At 42.8% G+C, this 18,147-nt stretch overlaps 1 protein-coding gene across 1 annotated transcript in view; it reads right to left on the reverse strand.

The window, feature by feature from the left end:
* Positions 1–18,147, reverse strand: part of HMCN1 (hemicentin 1) — a 206,510-nt gene that overhangs the window by 91,617 nt on the left and 96,746 nt on the right. Inside the window, exons 26-37 of the mRNA XM_068141310.1 lie at positions 17,171–17,365; positions 15,786–15,916; positions 14,971–15,118; positions 14,347–14,473; positions 12,719–12,873; positions 9,769–10,047; positions 8,479–8,760; positions 7,702–7,810; positions 6,966–7,135; positions 6,471–6,625; positions 5,602–5,725; positions 3,718–3,819 (exon numbers count right to left, since the gene is read on the reverse strand). Of these exons, the coding sequence (XP_067997411.1) occupies positions 3,718–3,819; positions 5,602–5,725; positions 6,471–6,625; positions 6,966–7,135; positions 7,702–7,810; positions 8,479–8,760; positions 9,769–10,047; positions 12,719–12,873; positions 14,347–14,473; positions 14,971–15,118; positions 15,786–15,916; positions 17,171–17,365 (1,977 nt within the window). The remainder of the gene's footprint in view (positions 1–3,717; positions 3,820–5,601; positions 5,726–6,470; positions 6,626–6,965; positions 7,136–7,701; positions 7,811–8,478; positions 8,761–9,768; positions 10,048–12,718; positions 12,874–14,346; positions 14,474–14,970; positions 15,119–15,785; positions 15,917–17,170; positions 17,366–18,147) is intronic.

Raw genomic sequence — 18,147 nt, forward strand, 5'->3', positions numbered from 1 at the left:
GCTGAGAGTTTGGGCTGTTCAGCCTGGAGAAGAGAAAGCTCTAGGGAGACCTTAGAGCAGCCTTACAGTACCTGAAGGGGAGCTAGAGGAAAGCTGGGGACTTTTTACAGTGGCTTGTAGTGATAGCTAGAGAGGAAATGGATTGAAGCTGGAGAAGGGGAGATTCAGACTGCATATTAGAAAGAAATTCTTCAGATTGCGGGTGGTAAGATACTGGACCAGGTTGCCCAGGCAGGTTGTAGATGCCCCTTCCCTGGAGGTGTTCAAGGCCAGGCTGGATGAGGCCTTGAGCAACCTGATCTAGTGCAAGGTTTCTCTGCCCATGGCAGGGGTGGGGCTGGAACTAGATGATCTTTAAGGTCTCTTCCAACCCAACCCATTCTATGAATCTATTCTACAAATCACCATTAATAACAATTAGTAATAAGTAACAAATAATTAATAATTAGTAACAATTAATAATTACAAATAATTAGTGACAATTAATAACCAGTAACTAAAAAATGAGAAAAATCCAATATTTGTGGCAAAATACTGACCATGCCTACAGAATTCAACAGTAAACTTGACAATATCATCCATATGCACTGGAAAGTCGTGAAGAAAACGTTTTGATGTTTAAAAAACTATCACACAAGGCACACTGAGAGGACATTTACTTGTATCAAGGTCAAGAGCAGGGGGTTAAAAATGTGCAATATGGTGATATATGTTGGGGTTTTCACTCAAGGCTGACCTTATTGCTCTCTACAACTACCTGAAGGGAAGTTGTATACAGGCAGATGATGGTCTCTTCTCCCAGACAGCCAGTACCAGAACAAGAGGACACAGTCTCAGGCTGCGCCAGGGGAGGTTTAGGTTGGATGTTAGGAAGAAGTTCTATACAGAGAGAGTGATTGCCCATTGGAATGGGCTGCCCAGGGAGGTGGTGGAGTCACCATCATTGGAGGTGTTCAGGAGGAGACTTGATGGGGTGCTTGGTGCCATGGTTTAGTTGTTTAGGTGGGTTGGATTGGTTGATAGGTTGGACGCCATGATCTTGAAGGTCTCTTCCAACCTGGTTTTATTTTTTGTATTATTATTATTATTATTATTATCTTTTACCCTGAAATATTGCAATGCAAGGAATCAAGCCAAAAGTTGAACTGGCAGGCTGAAAAACTGCTACTACTCTAACAGTAAATTTAACATCAACAAAATGTGAGGACTTTTTTGCATCTCTGCCAAAAGATGGCCCCCTCCATCAGCAGAATGTGTAACTAATGCTGCACTGGCATCACTGCTTTGCTAGAAGAGAGCACAAGTCTTCTGAGGAGCAGCTGAGGGGTTATCGGTCTGGAGAATAGAAGGCTGAGAGGTGACAAGCAACAAGTGATAGGATGAGAAGAAACAGTCTCAATCTGCATCAAGGGAGGTTTAGGTTGGACATTGGGAAGGATTTCTTCCCCAGAAGGGTTGTCAAGCCCTGGAACAGGCTGCCCTGGGAAGTTGATGGAGTCCCCATACCTGGAGGGACTTAAAAACCATGCAGGTGATGAGGGACATGGTTTAGTGGTGACCTGGCAGTGCTGGGTTAACAGTTGGACTCAATGATTGTAAAGGTCTTTTCCAAGTAAAATGATTCTGTGATTCAATAAAACTGCCACTTACTGAAACATTTTCCACAGCACACAAGTTTTCTGTGAAAAACAGACAACCAAGAGGTATCTTGGCATGACTGATGGACAGGACTGCACACAAGCTTCTTTCTTTTTTAGTGTGCTGTTGTAATATCACCTTCCTTAATTAATGTTATACCTTGACATTAGTACCAAACAGCACATCATAGACAGAAGAGCTGAATAAACTGGTTTCCCTGTCTAAATTACATGAGCTCCACCATGTAAAAAACATGTAGATATGGCACTTCAGGCCATGGTTTAAAGGCCATGGTGGTATTAGGTTGACAGTTGGGCTTGATGATTGTAGGGGTCTTTTCCAAACAGAACAATTCTATAATTGTTTGTCCTAAAATAACTGGCAAGTTGCTGAGGAAAAGTGTGCAAAATGGATATGAAATCCTCATGTTTTCATAGCATTTCACATACACTCTAATAATTGCATGTCTTGTTTTATGGAGGTATAAATTGTTCTTGAGAATAATATTTTGCTGAGAATTCATTGTTTACAATGAGGGGAAGGTGAACCTGGATGCTCCTCTAAAAATGGGACACAGCACAAGAAAAAAATTGCTGTGCTAGCTATATCAGTAATACACTATTTTTTTGCTGTACAATAGTTGAGAAAATTATTCTCCTAATGCTACAGTATTTTTATGTCCCATCAGAAGAAGGTGGGAACATAAACCACACATTAGATTTTATCTGCACACCTCAACAGCAAGAACAACAAAAAAAGACTAACTGTAAAAAAACAACCAACACCTAATCCAAAAATCCTATTGCTGAAAGAATTCCAGCAATGAAACAACTCAAGTCCAGATTGCTCTTCATTTTTCTGTCATTTCAGAAACAGTTTAGAAGATCCAGCAATTTAAACAGAAGCCAAACTCCTTCAGCTTTCACTTGGCTATGATTTCTGTGGGAAACTTGCCGTAAAAAAATAAATATTCTAATTCCACAAAATGAGAGGAAAATAAAAGACAAGCAGATATAGACAGCAGAGTTATCAAACCTTAGAATACAAGGAGAGCCCATAAATCCATGAGTGTCAGTTATGACTGGGGCAAGCCACAGACAGCTCTGTACACACACAGCAAACCTACTCCTTTTCACAGGCAAAGAACCCAGACCAAACACAGAGACTTCTATTAAATTTCAGTAGACTCAAGGTCCCACACTTGACAGGCACCCTCAGAACACAGGGTGTTGTTGTAATCTGCCCTACACTATGAAATACTGACCTGACAGGAGAAAAGAGTGGAGTGTTTATAGCTGATTTCTGGAGCACCCAAAACAAGGATATGGAACTATTAGAGGAAGCCCAGAGGAGAGTCATGAGATGGTCAGAGAGCTGGAGCACCTCTGCTGTGAGGACAGGCTGACAGAGTTGGGGTTGTTTAGCTGAGAGAAGAGAAGATTCTGGGGAGACCTCAGAGCAGGCTCCCCTAGTCTACATGAGAGCTGGAAAGGGACTTTTTACAAAGGCATGGAATGACAGGACCAGGGGTGATGGCTTCAAACCGGGAAAAGCTCCATTTTGATTAGACACTAAGAAGAAATTCTGCCCCATACAGGTGGTGAGGCACTGGAACTGGTTGCCCAGAGAAGTTGTGGAGGCTCCAAGCCTGGAAGTGTTTAAAGCCAAGCTGGATGGGTCCTTGAGCAAAAAGTAAGAGGTGTCTCTCCCCATTGTTAGAAGGTTGGAACTAGACGATCTTTAAGGTCCCTTCCAGCCCAACCCCATCTGTGAATCTATGATTTAGCTGAAGTCTAACAGCACTCCTATCTAGAGACAGGGTACCACAGTATATGCAGGACAGCAGATTGTCCTTGTGGTTTTCCTCCATTCAATTAAAAATGATGAGGATCAATGGATTCCTCAATGCTTACACCACACCAGTTGATATCTTGACATTTCCCATTATATATTCACTTAGTAACAGTTTGTAGACAGTTTAAAAACCACCTTCAAAATATGAATTACTTACAAAAGATAGACAAAAGTGAAAACCTTTACTCAAATCTGCTTCTTGCTCTCAAAGGGGCATGAACATACCTGGCAGAGGGTTCCCAGATACTCTGCATTCAAGATGGATCAGATTGTTCACCACCACTGTTTCATTTAGTATTTCTCCTGCATCTTCCAGACTGGGTGGTTCTGGGAAAAGACAAAGGCATCAGGTTTTCATTAATTCAGCCACCCAGTTAGTAGAACATCCACTCAATGTCATCTACCCTCTGAGATACTCTGGGCAATGAATTGCACAAGTTTCAGCTAACCACTGGTTGATCAAGGAATTTCTCACGAAAGCATGTCTTTGAAACAGGAATACTCTTTAATTACATAACCCCTCTACTCTGCCTTAGTGAGGACACATCAGGAGTACTGGGCTCCCAGGTCAAGAGAGACAAGGAATACAGGAGAGAGTCCAGCAGAGGCTTCAAAGATGCTGAGGGGTCTGAAGCATATCTGTAAGGAGAAAATGCTGAGACCTGGGGCTGTTTAGCTTGGAGAAGAGCAGCCTGAGAGGGGAATCTGATAAATGCTCTGCAAGAGCTAAATGGTGGGGGGCAGGAGGATGAGGACAGACTCTTTTCAGTGGTACCCAGAGACAGGACAAGGGGCAACAGGTACAAACTGGAACCCAGCACGTTCCATCTGAACAGGAGGAAAAAATTCTTTGCTGTGAGGGTGGTGGAGCCCTGCAGCAGGCTGCCCAGAGAGGTTGTGGGGTCTCCTTCTCTGGAGAGATTCCAGATCCACCTGGACACTGTGATGCTGGGCAAGCTGTTGTGGTTGGCCCTGCTTCAGCAGTGGGGCTGGACTGGATGATCCTCAGAGGTCCATTCCAATGCCTACCATGCTGGGACCCTGTGAGAAGTCATCATCATGTATTTTGTGGCTCTACCCAAGGCAGCCAGTCATACAGCACAGAACAGTAATTCCTGTAATGTGGCAAGCTCCTCTCACGTGACCTGGTGACATCATACTGAATGCTGTAATTGGCTTTAACAAATCAAGACTCTTCACCTTATGGAATTTGCCACATGACAGAAACATCAGATAGTGTCACTGAACATGGAGGAAAAGAGATATTTCTGAGAGTGGCACTAAAACTAACTGTTATGCAAGTATCATGCCGTAAGACAAGTGTGGTTTCTCCTGCTAAGCCTCATCCATGGAGATACTGAAATCTCTCAGTTTCAGTTCAGTATTCTCCAGTTACTGACTTGGTTTGACAATAGAAGTCAACACCATCATACTCATCAACAGCATTTTGCTGGAGTCCATTCCTGCACCTCCTGTATCCTCTGAGAACTGTGCCACATCAAGAATGCACAATATTTAGTGGTCACCTCTAAGGCAAATATACATAAATCATGGGGAGAGCATTTATGAAATTCACATGCCACATTTCCTTGATTGTTTTAATAGTGCTTTTAGCTGCAAAATGACATTCCTTTAAAGCAGGCTGGGAAAACCCCTCATAACAGAATGCTTCTTTCTCAGAAAAGCCATTCCTGCAAAATTTCCCCATTGCAAGGTCAATGTTACCCCAGAAATTAGTAATGTCAACAGTGGTACATCATCTCTTGATTCAGAAACAGAGTACCCCTCTGTGATTTTGTTTCTTTGTTTCAGAGTGGTGGGTTAGTGGCAATGAGTCTGGCTTCTTGGGATATCTCTGAACAGAATGGTCAACTGGAAAGACTTTCTTCTCTGTGCCCCTTCATGCCACACACAGAAGCTTAAATCTCAAGACAGAAAACTCTTGCCCTGCCTTCTTACTAATGGAGTGGGACAAAGAAGGAAAACTGGAAGATGGATGTGCAGAGTCAAAAAAAATGCCAGAGAGCTGAACAGAGAAAGAAATTCAGAATAAAAAAAGCTGCCTTACACCCGCCACATTTAGTATCAAACCAGAGGCAGGAACATTACCATGCACATGTAGCCGAATGTGCTGCTGGGCTTCTCCTGCAGCATTTGTTGCCACGCAAGTGTATCGGCCAGCATCTTCCAGCAGGGCCTTGAAAACTTTCAGAGTACGGCCTGAAGACTCCAGCTGGACCAAAACAGGAAGCAAGGAACCACACTTTACACAACAATTCCAGACAGTCACTAAGTGCAGTGGCAGAGCAGACCTTGGCACTGAGCACAGCCAGTCTCATCTTTCATCTAACCTGGGGCTAATACTCATGCAAGAAGTGTCTTGGTAGTTCAGAGCCTTCAGTGGTCCTGGGACATCAGGATTATTAGCTGTAAAGAGGTCTAGATGATAGAGGTGCAGGCAAGCAAAGTGAAGAGAGGGCTGCAGGCAGAGGGAGCTGCAGCTGGCAAGATGTCACAAACTGCTCTAGCCTAGAATAATCAAAGCCATCAGAACAGCTCAACCCCCTGGGGCATGCAAGCACTGGGAAGAGCTGTTCTTCCAAACTCAGAAAGTGAGAAGGGAACTTACAGGTAGCTGCTGCAGTGGCAGTACTTATAGAAAAAACACATGTAACCCCACCTCACAGTGGCAACTGGTTAGAGACACCCCTTAACTAGCAGACAATCATACCTTGAAGGTAAAAGTACAACAGAAAGAGCCAGAGCTGAAGCTAGTCTGACAGGGAGGTGTCTAATGGGATTCAGTCACTAAACACTGCTTTGCAACCTGAGATACCCTCCTACTCAAGTTCAAAGCCCATTGCTCTCCAGGATGGATTATCAGCATCTTCATAGAGCAACATAAGAAGAAGCAGAAACAAGTGTAATTTATTGTAACTATCTTTCACAGTTTGGATCCCATAAAGGGCAGTGCTTACCCTTACATTTCCTCTGGCTGTGTTTACTGGTTGACCATCTTTTAACCAAGTTATGGAAGGGCTGGGAATGCCATTGGCAATGCACTGCATTGTCACAGACTTGTATATCACCACAGCTCGCTCAGAAGTCCCAGCTGACTTAATGGTTGGAGGAACTGCAAGAAGCAGCAGAGACAACAGTGAAATAGCATTTGAACATATGCATTTAAATATATACAAGCAATATCCCACAGGTAAAAGTAGCTCTATTTCTATTCCATCTCATCTCCCAGTTTTCAACCTATTAATAGAATAGAATAGAAACCAGGTTGGAAGAGACCTTCAAGATCACCGTGTCCAACCCATCAACCAATCCAACCCACCCAAACAACTAACCCATGGCACCAAGCACCCCATCAAGTCTCAAACAAGCATTTACAGAAGGCTTGAGCACCTTCTTGACATTAGTCTAAAATACAGGCTATCTGCTGCTTTCCCACTTCCTGAGGAACCTACCATGCACTATAACATCAAATTCCTTCTCGTGTTCTCCTGCCTTATTTGCAGCCACACATTTATAGCGGCCAGCATCTGACACTTGAGCTCGAGAGATGAGAAGCTTTTGTCCATCTAATAAGATCTTATGCCCAGCTCCTTCTTCGACTAGTTGACCATCTTTGAACCACCTACCAAAAGGAGAGAATAGTCTCAAATTTCTAGGAAAGTAAGGTCAGCAAAAAAGCATAATTTTATTAAACAGACTGTTTCAGTAACTCTCTTTGCATTTCTGGGAAGGTTTGGAGATGTCAGGTAGCATTCTGCTTTTCTGAGTGCCACAGACCAAAACAGTTTGTGAGGAGAAAGAAGAATAAGGGAACAGGCACTAAGGAAGAAGTCAGAAAAGTGACAGCTGGGAAGTAGAACCAGAGGATGATAGAAACCTCCAAAGCAGAAGCAGTCAGTGGTGGCAGGAGAAAAGCGCATGAGTGCACTAGCAAAGGAACGAGGGGTTTGGCAGCTCTTGTTACCTATTCCAATTTCCAGGATATATTGTCACAGCATACCAAACCACTTTGAAATAACATCCTGATCCTGCCACATGTCTGCCTGATGCACAATCGAGACAGGACTTTCTCCATCAGATATTAACTGTCACTAAATACCATGGTCAGTTCCTAAAGACTGTCTCCAAGTTCATGTAATTAACCAGCAGATTGTTATCTTTTTAGCACAGTCATACCAATCCCTCTACCTGATAGTTGGTGAGGGTGTCCCTGTTGCTGAACAATCCAACTCCAAAGGGCTATGGAGAATCACAATGGAGTCCAAGAGCTCATCCCCACCTTCCACAAACGGTGGGACTGTGAGAGAGAAGAATCCATCACCAGAAATATTTAAGCATACAGAAATATCACAAAAGTCTATCTCAACAATCATGTTAAAACACAAAGAATCTTGACATTCATCTTATTTTGGGAAAACACTGATTTGCTGTTCACTATGAACCACTGGCCTTTCTGAAGACAAGCATCTACCCAACGATCTTTTGCAGCTGGACTGGGGAGTAAGCACCACCATACTGCCCCTCCCAGCTGCTTCACTGACTAGCAAGACCAGTGAGATATCCCTGGAGTGGCAAAATGAATGCTGTACATGCAATAGTGTGCAATGCTCCTCAAAAGGACAGTTCAAACCCTAAAACCCAAGGCTTTATAGTTCTTAAATAAACCTTGTGAGGAGAATGTGATTAACATGTGTGAAGTTCATTGACCTAGAGACATTGAGAAGGGACTGAAGAGATGCAGACCAGGACAACAGTTTCAATGGGAAAAGAATAATAATAAAAAGTAATAATAAATCTTCCTCATGAAATGTTCCAAACATGCACAACACAGCTCAAACTCAGAGAAAGATGTCCTCTCACCAGAAGCAACCACTCAGTGCCAAATCATGACACCGACAGCAATAAAAACATGCTGCATTAGGGTTATGGAAATCTGACCAACCAGGAGTTCTGTTGCTCACACACCTAAGATTTCCACTTCATATTTGATTTCTTGTTCTCCAGCAATGCTTGTGGCCACACACAAATATTGGCCATGGTCAGCTGGAACAGCATTCAGAATCTCCAGCTTCCTGCCCCCAGCTACCACACGGAGGTTGGAGCTGGCTTTCACAGGCACACCATCTTTTAACCAGGTAAGGAGGGGTGGAGGGTTGCCAGCAGCATTGCACTCCAGTGTCAGTGAATTGCCAGCCGTCACCTGCATGTTTTGGGCTGTGGCAGCATTGCCCTCAATTACTGGAGGAACTGCAGAAAGGAAAAAAAAATGTATTGCAAGTGATTAATTCTGCAGCCAGAAAATACATTAACAGCAAATCGGTTAGTTCCTCCCCACCCACTTTGGCTTTATGCTCCATTATGTCATGCACGATTTCATGTGAGAATTTGCTGCTGGGGCAAGCCAAGAACAAAGGCCAGAGAAGTCAATTGATGCAGTTAAGTATTGACCAACTGTATAAAACAGAGGACCTGCAGGGATTTGAGATGGATGAATTAAATCATAAAGACTGTAAAGACCTTTAAGATCATTGAGTCCAACCATAACCCAACTACCAGGGCCACTAAACTGTTTCTTGAAGTACCACATCTACACACTTCTTGCACACCTCCAGGGAGGATGACTCCACCACCTCCCTGATCAGCCTGTTCCAATGCTTGACCATTCTTTCAGTGAAGAAATTTCTTGCTAATATCCAACATAAACCACCCTTGCACAACTTAGGCCCATTTCCTCTCATCCTGTCACTAAGTTATTTGGGAGAAGAGACCAACACAAGCCTCACTCCAACCTCCTTTCAGGGAGCTGTAGAGAGCAATAAGATCTCCCCTCAGCCTTCTCTTCTCCAAACTAAACAACCCCAGCTCCCTCAGGCACTTCTCGTACAACTTGTCCACCAAACCCCTCACCAGCCTCGTTGCTCTATAAAGGTCTTAAACAGTACCCCAAAGATCCCACCCAGAGTGGCTATTTCAGGTAAATGTTGTTTGGCCTACACATTGAGAAAGACTATAGTGAGCAGATATAGTACTGTTATTTCACTAAAGCATGTATCAAGGCCTGTGAAGTCAATAGCTTCCTGACAGTCACAAAGCACGAGGTGTAAAGCTCTTTCTTCATGGTACTGCTAATGCAGGTCAGTCTTTAAATGCACTGCTGTGTACTCTTGACATGCCTGCAAGGCTGCTGACCTAATGAAGACAGAGAAGCTTTCCTGTAATGTGGCAAGCAACCAAGTCAAACAAACTCTCACTTACCATAGACATCCACGTCATACATCTTCTCAGCAGCTCCAGCAGCGTTGGTGACACGACAAGTGTACTTGGCAGAATCGGCTACCTGGGCCCGGGGTATCTGCAGGAACTGCCCTCTGTCCACGTACAGGGCTTGGGGGCTGGAAATAACTGGGCGTCCATCTTTGTACCACGTAATGGTGGGAACAGGGATTCCCTTGGTTTCACATTCCAAGTTTATCAGATTGTTGAGAAGTGCTGATACCTCTGTGGTGGTATTTCCTCCTTTAATACTAGGAGGCACTATTTCAAAAGACAAAACAAGGTTACAGCCATAGAATACAGGTCTCTGCAGATTTAAATGGAGTAGGACGGGGCAAGAGCAAAAGATTTTGGAGCAATCAGATTTCCAGCCCTAGTGGGTTTGTGTTGCAATTTCCCCAGCAGTCTTACACACTGCCAGTACAACTCTCTGGGACACAGAGTTGAAAGCACCTGAAAGGGTTCTACAAGAAAACTGGGGAGGGACATTTTATAAGGGCTTGTAGTGATAGGATGAGAGGGAATAGATTGAATATTGAGGAGGGAAGATTTAGATTGGAGATTAGGGAGAAATTCTTTGCAGTGAGGGTGGTAAAACACTGCAACAGGTTGCCAAGGGAGGCTGTGGATGCCCCTCCCCTGGAGGTGGTCCAGGCCAGGATGGGTGAGGTCTTGAGCAGCCTGATCCTGTGGAAGGTGTCCCTGCCCATGGCAGGGGAGTTGGAGCTAGATGATCTTAAGAGTCCCTTCCAAACCAAACCATTCTATGAATCTATGAAAGCATGAAAAGAACACAACAGAACCATCTAATTAGAATAGAATAGAATAGAATAGAATAGACCAGGTTGGAAGAGACCTTCAAGATCATGGCTACAGCAAGGGGCACTGCACAGCATTGCTGCCTCATTAGAGGAATGTGGAAACATTTTAACTTCCAGGCTCCAACCTGTGCCACCTTAGGACAGCTGGGCCTCCAGGCACCTTTCAGTGCATGTAGGCATGGCTCTACATCTTCCCTGCCTCTGCAGGGTGAAGGAAGAGCAATCCCTGTACACCTCAGGAAGTGCATCCTCCCAAAAATTAAACAGCAACCTGCTATTTAAAATGCCAAAGACACCTAAGAGCCTCTACAACTGTAGTAGGAACTGCTCAGGACTCCAAACTTCCGAAGATGAAGTCACTTACTTGGAGACTAAATAGGAGCTTAACAGTCTAGCTTCACTCTCCTACTTTTGAAACTTTTGGCCCATGGTCATTTCCCTTGCTCTCTAGGCAGCAGTACTGGGATTTTTCTAGCAAACAAGGCCTCGTGTAAATCAGCCAATATAAAGAGTTTGTAAATCTCTGTCAAAGTAATAAAAACAGAGTGCAATTGGCAACAACTAAATTTATGACTGCTGAAAGTACCCGACACATCTGCCAGACACATTAACTCCTCTGCTGCCAAGCATGCTCAGTACATCCCAGACTTTCATGGGCTTCCATAATGGTCATTTTAAATGTCACTGCAGAAACATGAAGCAAAGTGGCAGTGAGTGGACCTTCACCTATGAGATGGGTCTTGCAGTTTATTAAAATCACGATGAAATATTTTTCTATTTCAATAATTTGTGTGCAAAACCACCCCAAACCTAGCAAACCTGCTGAGACACACTTGGTTCAAAGGTGAATGCATTTCTCTACCAGCACTACAGGCATATTTCTGTGCATGTGGATGCTCCATGCTTCAGAAACATCCCAGATGAGGGAAATGTTATAAATTCACAGATATCAGAAGACACAACCAGAAGCAAATTCATAGCAAATGAGGACTCAACAGATCAAGAGCTCACAGAATCAGATTCTCTCTCTCCTGCTTCAGGCACAAGAGTGTTTTGCCACCTAGAGATATCTGCACTTGTTTTCCCCTAATCTCTGCTAGCACTGTGCTCACTCTGTTTTTCAGGTCTGACTGGGCTTTCATGTAACTCCAAAACTGAAAAGCTCTTCCTCCTGCCTGCTTTGAAGTCCTTCCTCATTAGTTTCTTCTTCCATGAATCCTTCTCCTCCTTTTCTCCCAAATGATGATCTCCTAATTTACATTAAACCTAGCTACACCTATCACAGGAACTGTCCATCCTCCCTTTGCCAAGACTCCACTGTAAAACCACAAAAAGTGTACTCTGTGTGCTATAAACTTCATCAAAATAATGTAGTGTCCTTATCTCAAGCTAGTAATTCTTATCTCACTATAAATGACCTGAGCTTACAGCAATTTAAGTGAGGTGACATACCACACTACCTGAAGATCACCTGGAACATTCTTTTTCTAAGACTATTTGGGTCTGATTCTTAGTGGGTTTGCATTTTGATTTATACTTTTGCACTAGCTAACTTTTTCCTGGCTCAGCTTACTTCTAGCACCAGATTAAGGAAAAGATCACCATGAGTGCATTAAAATAATAAGGACAATGTGATAATAACATAATACAGTTTAAACTAGCCAATAGCAAAATTCAAGAGCCACTTAAAGGCTAAGCTTGCAAAGTCTACATCCATACTTGATACATACAAACACTCAAAAATATCACTTTGAAGAGATTCATAGAATGGTTTTGGTTGCAAGGGACCTTAAAGATCATCTAGTTCCAAGCCCCCTGCCATGGGCAGGGACACCATCCACCAGACCAGGTTGCTCAAGGACTCATCAAACCTGGCCTTGAACACCTCCCTGGGCAACCTGTTCAATTGCCTCACCACCCTCACTGTAGAGAATTTCTTCCTCATCTCCAGTATAAATCTGCCCTCCTCAAGCTTCAATCCATTCCCACTCATTCTGTCACTATAAGTCCTTTTAAAAAGTTTCTGCCAGGCAGAGTCTTAATTCATATTTATCTGAGTATCTCCAGAAGAGAAATCTGATCCTCTAGGATCAGGCAACCTATAAACTTACCATGAATGATCAGCTTGACCTCCTTGACTTGTTTTCCAGCAGTGTTGGTGACACTGCATTGGTAACGGCCTTTGTCTACCCTTCGAGCACTCTTTATGTGTAGAACTTGATCTCTGTCCAGAAGCTCAACATTGGGATCACCCAAAAACAAAGGCCTGGAATAGAGATTGTTTTGCTTCACAAAACTTTCATAGACTCAAGGAATCATAGAATGCTCTAGGTTGGAAGATGCCTCTAAAGGTCATTTCAACATTAATTTCAACTGACAGCGATGACAAGGGCTCTATTGTATGGCAGTAATTGTACCATTGAAGAGAACCATTAAGCACTAGATCAAATGCATTAACCCAAAAAACCACCACAGAGTGACAAAAATACAATTAATTTCATTCCTGATTTTTTAGACAAAACCAAAGCACAGAAGTAGTGTACTCAAATCATCCAGGGTGCCAGCATCAGAGTCAGAGTCCTGCTGCTGATCTCAGTACCCTTCCTAACTATTTAGCTCATGACAGTCATTTGATGATAACAAGAAGTGTCACCATATCACTAACAAAAGTAAGGAACTGTCACATCAGAATATCTATGAGTACCAGCCAATGTCCATACTGACCTGCACGGTTTTGGTATTCAGTTACTATTTACATTGTCAAGAATTCTTCTCTAGGTTTGCTTTCCTAGGGGATGGGATGAAGAACTGAAACATGCAGGCTGCAAATGGTTTAAACCCTTTAATGTATATATGCATTAGGCACTAGCTAGAGCAATGTTTGCCCAATGAAAAAAACATGTTGGCAAAACAACTATTTTAACTAACAATGTGTTTAAACCAATCCAGATAGAATAAACTCAAAGAAATGTTTGTGTTCATCTTGGTTCAAGTATTATCCAGCTTCAAATACTGTAGAACTGTTCTGCAAGTGCCAGTGTCACAAAATAAAGCAGGATGCTAACTTTTGACTGAAGAATTTACCACCTTGCACCCTCACAAATTATATCCAATCTCAATAAGTTAACACTTAATAGTTAAAAGCAGAGCTTGCTGGTATGATGCACTGTGGTGGGTTAGCCCATCCTGGGGGGGGGCAGGAGGGGGAGGTTGTGCGAGAGCCCTGCTCTCCCCAGGGATTAAGGAAACCTGATCCAGGTGGACTTGGTTCCTTCCTTCCTCCTCCAGGAAACTGAGTTAGTCTGTTCCACTCCCCCTTCCTGCCTGCAAAACTATAAAGGGGAGGCTACTGCAACCATTTTCCTTCTCTTTTGCTTCTGCCTTGCCTGGGCGAGAGGACCAAGAGTCGCTGCTGGCTTCCTGGTTCTCTGCCACGTGGTCAGGCCTGGTCTTTCTCCCTGCCACATCCATGTTTCTCCAAAGGACTGTTTGTTTTGTATATCTCCCTATCCCCTTTCTTTCCCCTTTTTTTTTTCCCTTCCCTTATTTTTTCCCTATTCTTTCCCCTTCCATTTTCCTTTCTATTGGGAAAGAGAATGGGTGAGTGAGGGAGGGGTTCTCCGTCTTGCCCCTCATCTGAGCGCCTAACTTCCAGTTAAGGCTCAAACCATGACATGCACTTTGCATGTTCTGAGGAGCAATAACCTAGACCAAAGCACAAAAACTATAATACACTTACTTGCCATCTTTGAACCAGTGTATGTCAGGAAAGGGGAAGCCTTTGGCTCTACATTCAAGACTGATCTCCTGGTTGAGGATGACTGTGATTTCACTGGGGGTCTCAGCACCTATTATATTTGGTGGGACTTCAAAAAGACAAACATTACAGGAAGAACTGTTTTTTACGCAGAGGAGGTTTGTTATGAAACTGGAAGAAATACTGTAGCAGATCATACTGTTCCCTCAGAACAACTTTAGCTCACACTGCAAAGTAAATCCTGCTAGATCACATCATTTCTACCATCACAAGCACTTCCACAGTGTGACAGTTATGCTGGTAAACTCTGCATAGACAACTCCTTGTATTACATGGCAGTACATCCAAAACACAAAACAAAGGATCAAAGACCAGAGGTCATTCATGAAGAGCAGCATTTTGCCTCTGTTACTGCAAGAAGGGTAAATTTTAAATATTCAAAAGCCATTGTAATGAGTGCTTCAGCAGCCATTGTTTAATGGGCAGTAAGGAAAACTTATTTATAATGGCTTAAATTTTATTTCCCTCTTGAATTATCAATTGCTTTTCCAATTATAAACTTTAAAATTCCAAACAATACAGCAAAAAGAAACCCAGGGAACTAACCTAGTACATCGAGGTTGAACAGCTTCTCAGAACTTCCTGCTACATTTATGGCTTTGCATGAATATTGTCCAGCATCATCAACAGCAGCTTTAAGAAGCTTCAGCATCTTCCCATTGTGCAAAATCTGGAGCGTGCTGCTTTCCACAACCTTAAAAGAACCCAAGACATCAGCCTTATGTGATCCAAGTTACATCAGCCAACTATCACAGCTGGATTTTCATAAGAAAATGGCAGTTTTAGTCTGAGGATAATCTGTTTCCCCTTTCAGTTAGAGCACTAATCTCCTCCATTTCTGCAATCTATTCAATATGGCTTGTAACCCAAAATGCAACAGAGAGTGGGAAAAAAAACCAAAAATTCCTTGTCCATCAGTAATGCTCTGTCACAGAGGTGCATAAAGGGGGTCTCTCCTCATCTTAAACTATCACTTCTCAGCTTCAAGCAGATGCACGGGACTTTGAGGATAATCCTGAGGAATTCAGATCATCTGCAAGAGTTCTTATTTCTCCATCTACAGAATACAGAAAATACCATTACTGGTCTCCTCTGCAAGGACTCTGGCATCGAGAACACTGAGAGACTGCTAAGGTTAATTCCTTGGGGAATCTTGAAAGTAAGAGTTTACTTTTGCCTTACTGACCAGCTGAACTAATGGATTAGCCATACTTAGCCTCCTTTCTGTGTGGGTGTTCTCAGTGCACATACAGGCAAGCACATGTATTTACTTCAGATGAGCTCTCACAGCAGCCTTGTTAAGTCAACACAAAACTGGCTGCTGATGGCCACGTTGCTTCACTTAGGTTAGTCATACGTACCTCAATATCTTCTTTATACCAGGAGATGATGGGGAAGGGGCTACCAGATACTTCACAGAAGAGACTTACAGGGTGATGGACTACTACTGATGTGTTTGTCACCTTTTCTTGATCTCTGATTTCAGGAGGAACTACAAGAAAGTTCAAAGTCATGTATTAAGCCTCCTGTTCCAGTGATTTCCTCTTTCCTCTTTCTCCCTAAGTTAAGGAAGCTAAGGACAACTGTAATCTGAATTTCTCAGATATTTTTCATTCCTTCCCCAATGCTTCCATTTGCCTTTTGCATCTGGATATCTTTCCCTGTGTCCTTTCTTTATCAAGAACACTCTCTTGCCCAATATGAGTGAGACACTTTGAACAGGCTGCCAATAGAAGTTGTGGACAGTGTTTAAGACCAGGCTGGATGAGACTTGGAGCAAGCTGGTCTATTGGGAGGTGTCCCTGTACACAGCACAGGGGGTCGGAACTAGGTGATCTTCGAGGTCCCTTCCAACTCAAGTCATTCTATCATAGTATCAGATTCCCAGGGAAATACACTGAAACACACCTATGTATTTGCATGCATTTCCATCTAATCACCATCACCATTTTAAGGGAACAATCTTAACATTTATTTAATCTTAAATTCAATCTTAATATCCCATGTTATTTGTTTAGCATATAAAGGAAGCCATTTCCAGAGAGTCAACCTTCCTTTTCACTGCTCCGGTCAGCCCCAAGACTATCTGTCTATCACTTGTCCCACTCTGAGTGCAAGGAGGCTGGCCTTATGTGGTAGATTAGAAAATTCAAACCCCACTGATGACCCTGCTGGCACAAGAAAGATTCTTGCTTCTCTCAGAATAAAGACAAGGATATAATTCTGTCAGGCACCAGAACTAACATGGCAAGTGAATTATGCTGGGATAAAGGCACTCTGGAAGAAGTAAGATGCCAAAACATATCTCAAGGCCACTTTGCATTTTCCAATTAGGATTCTGGAAGAAGAGTATCAGGAATAAGAATTCTCCTCATCTCTGTTCATTCTGACAAATATTCTTTCCTCACATTTCTGTTTGAAATGCAGACCTATCCCCCTGTCTTTAACTGCTACAGTATGGAAGTCTTCACCTGGTATTTTCAGTGTTCAAGTATAAGTAGAACCCTGTACAAATAAGATGCACCCAGATCTTTGAGCAAAACAAGATGGTTTGTGCATAAAGAGAGAACAACAGGAAAAAAAATACAGGGATTATATAACAATAATAGAAATGCAAGTACTCAAGGTGAGATGTTCCCCTTTAACTGCACACAGGGAGATCTGAGGCCTGCAATCTCCAAAGCAATCAATACAAGAGAAGCTGTTCTGCACAACCAGTTCTCCAAGCATTGTATTTATTATTTACCATTAACTTTCAGGTTGTATTTTCTTTCTGTATTTCCAGCTTCATTGGTTGCCACACAGACATACTCTCCTTTATCAGAAGGTGTAACAGAAGCTATGACCAGCAGCGTCCCACCCTCCAGAATTGAAATCCCTGGTTCACTGCCTGTCAGCTCTCTTCCATTCCGGAGCCATTTGATGACAGGCTTTGGAACACCTGACAAGAAAAAGGTGAAAATTCAACAAATGGTTCACTCAGCTCAGAACAAGAAAGAGTCACACAATGTCTGCTGCTTGCTGGAAGTCTTTTCCCTCGTATCAAGTGATAGGAAAAGAGGAAATGACCTCAAGTTGAACCAGGGGAAATTTAGGCCGGATATTGGAAGAAACCTCTTCACTGAAAGGGTTGTCAACCATTGGAACAGGCTCCCCAATGAGGTGATAGAGTCACCATCCCTGGAGGTGTTCAAAAACAGTGTAATGGCACTTCAGGACATGGTTTAATGGTCATGGTAATGTTGTGTTAATGGTTGGATTCAATGATCTTGAGGCCTTTTCCAAGTGAAACAACTCTATGATTCTATGATTTGTACTGGCAAGGACAATGCACAGGAGGCCATGAGCTTTCAAACTGGGAGGAAACTCCAACTGTTACAGTATCATTTTAACATTAACAATTTTAGTCCTAAACATTGCAATATCTCTGCTGGCTAGCAATGACTTGTCACAGAACTTTCACGCATGGCGACGATCTAAATTACTGATGGTTTGAATTTTTCCACACATATAAGTACATATGGAAAATACTGTGCAAGCTGCACATTTTTACAGTAACAAGGCACACTGACACTTTCAATGGTCAATAACAACAAAAAATTATACTTCTGTCACTAAAGCAACACTAAAACACACTAAAGAAAGTGTTGAGCTTCTTGAGGGTCAGGAGGCTCTAAAGAGTGACCTGGAAAGGCTGGATTGGAGGGCTGAGGCCAGCAGGAT

Source organism: Melanerpes formicivorus, unplaced genomic scaffold (genome assembly GCF_026170545.1).
Source record: "Melanerpes formicivorus ecotype bairdi unplaced genomic scaffold, bMelFor1.0.p_v2 SCAF_7, whole genome shotgun sequence".
NCBI lineage: Eukaryota > Metazoa > Chordata > Aves > Piciformes > Picidae > Melanerpes > Melanerpes formicivorus.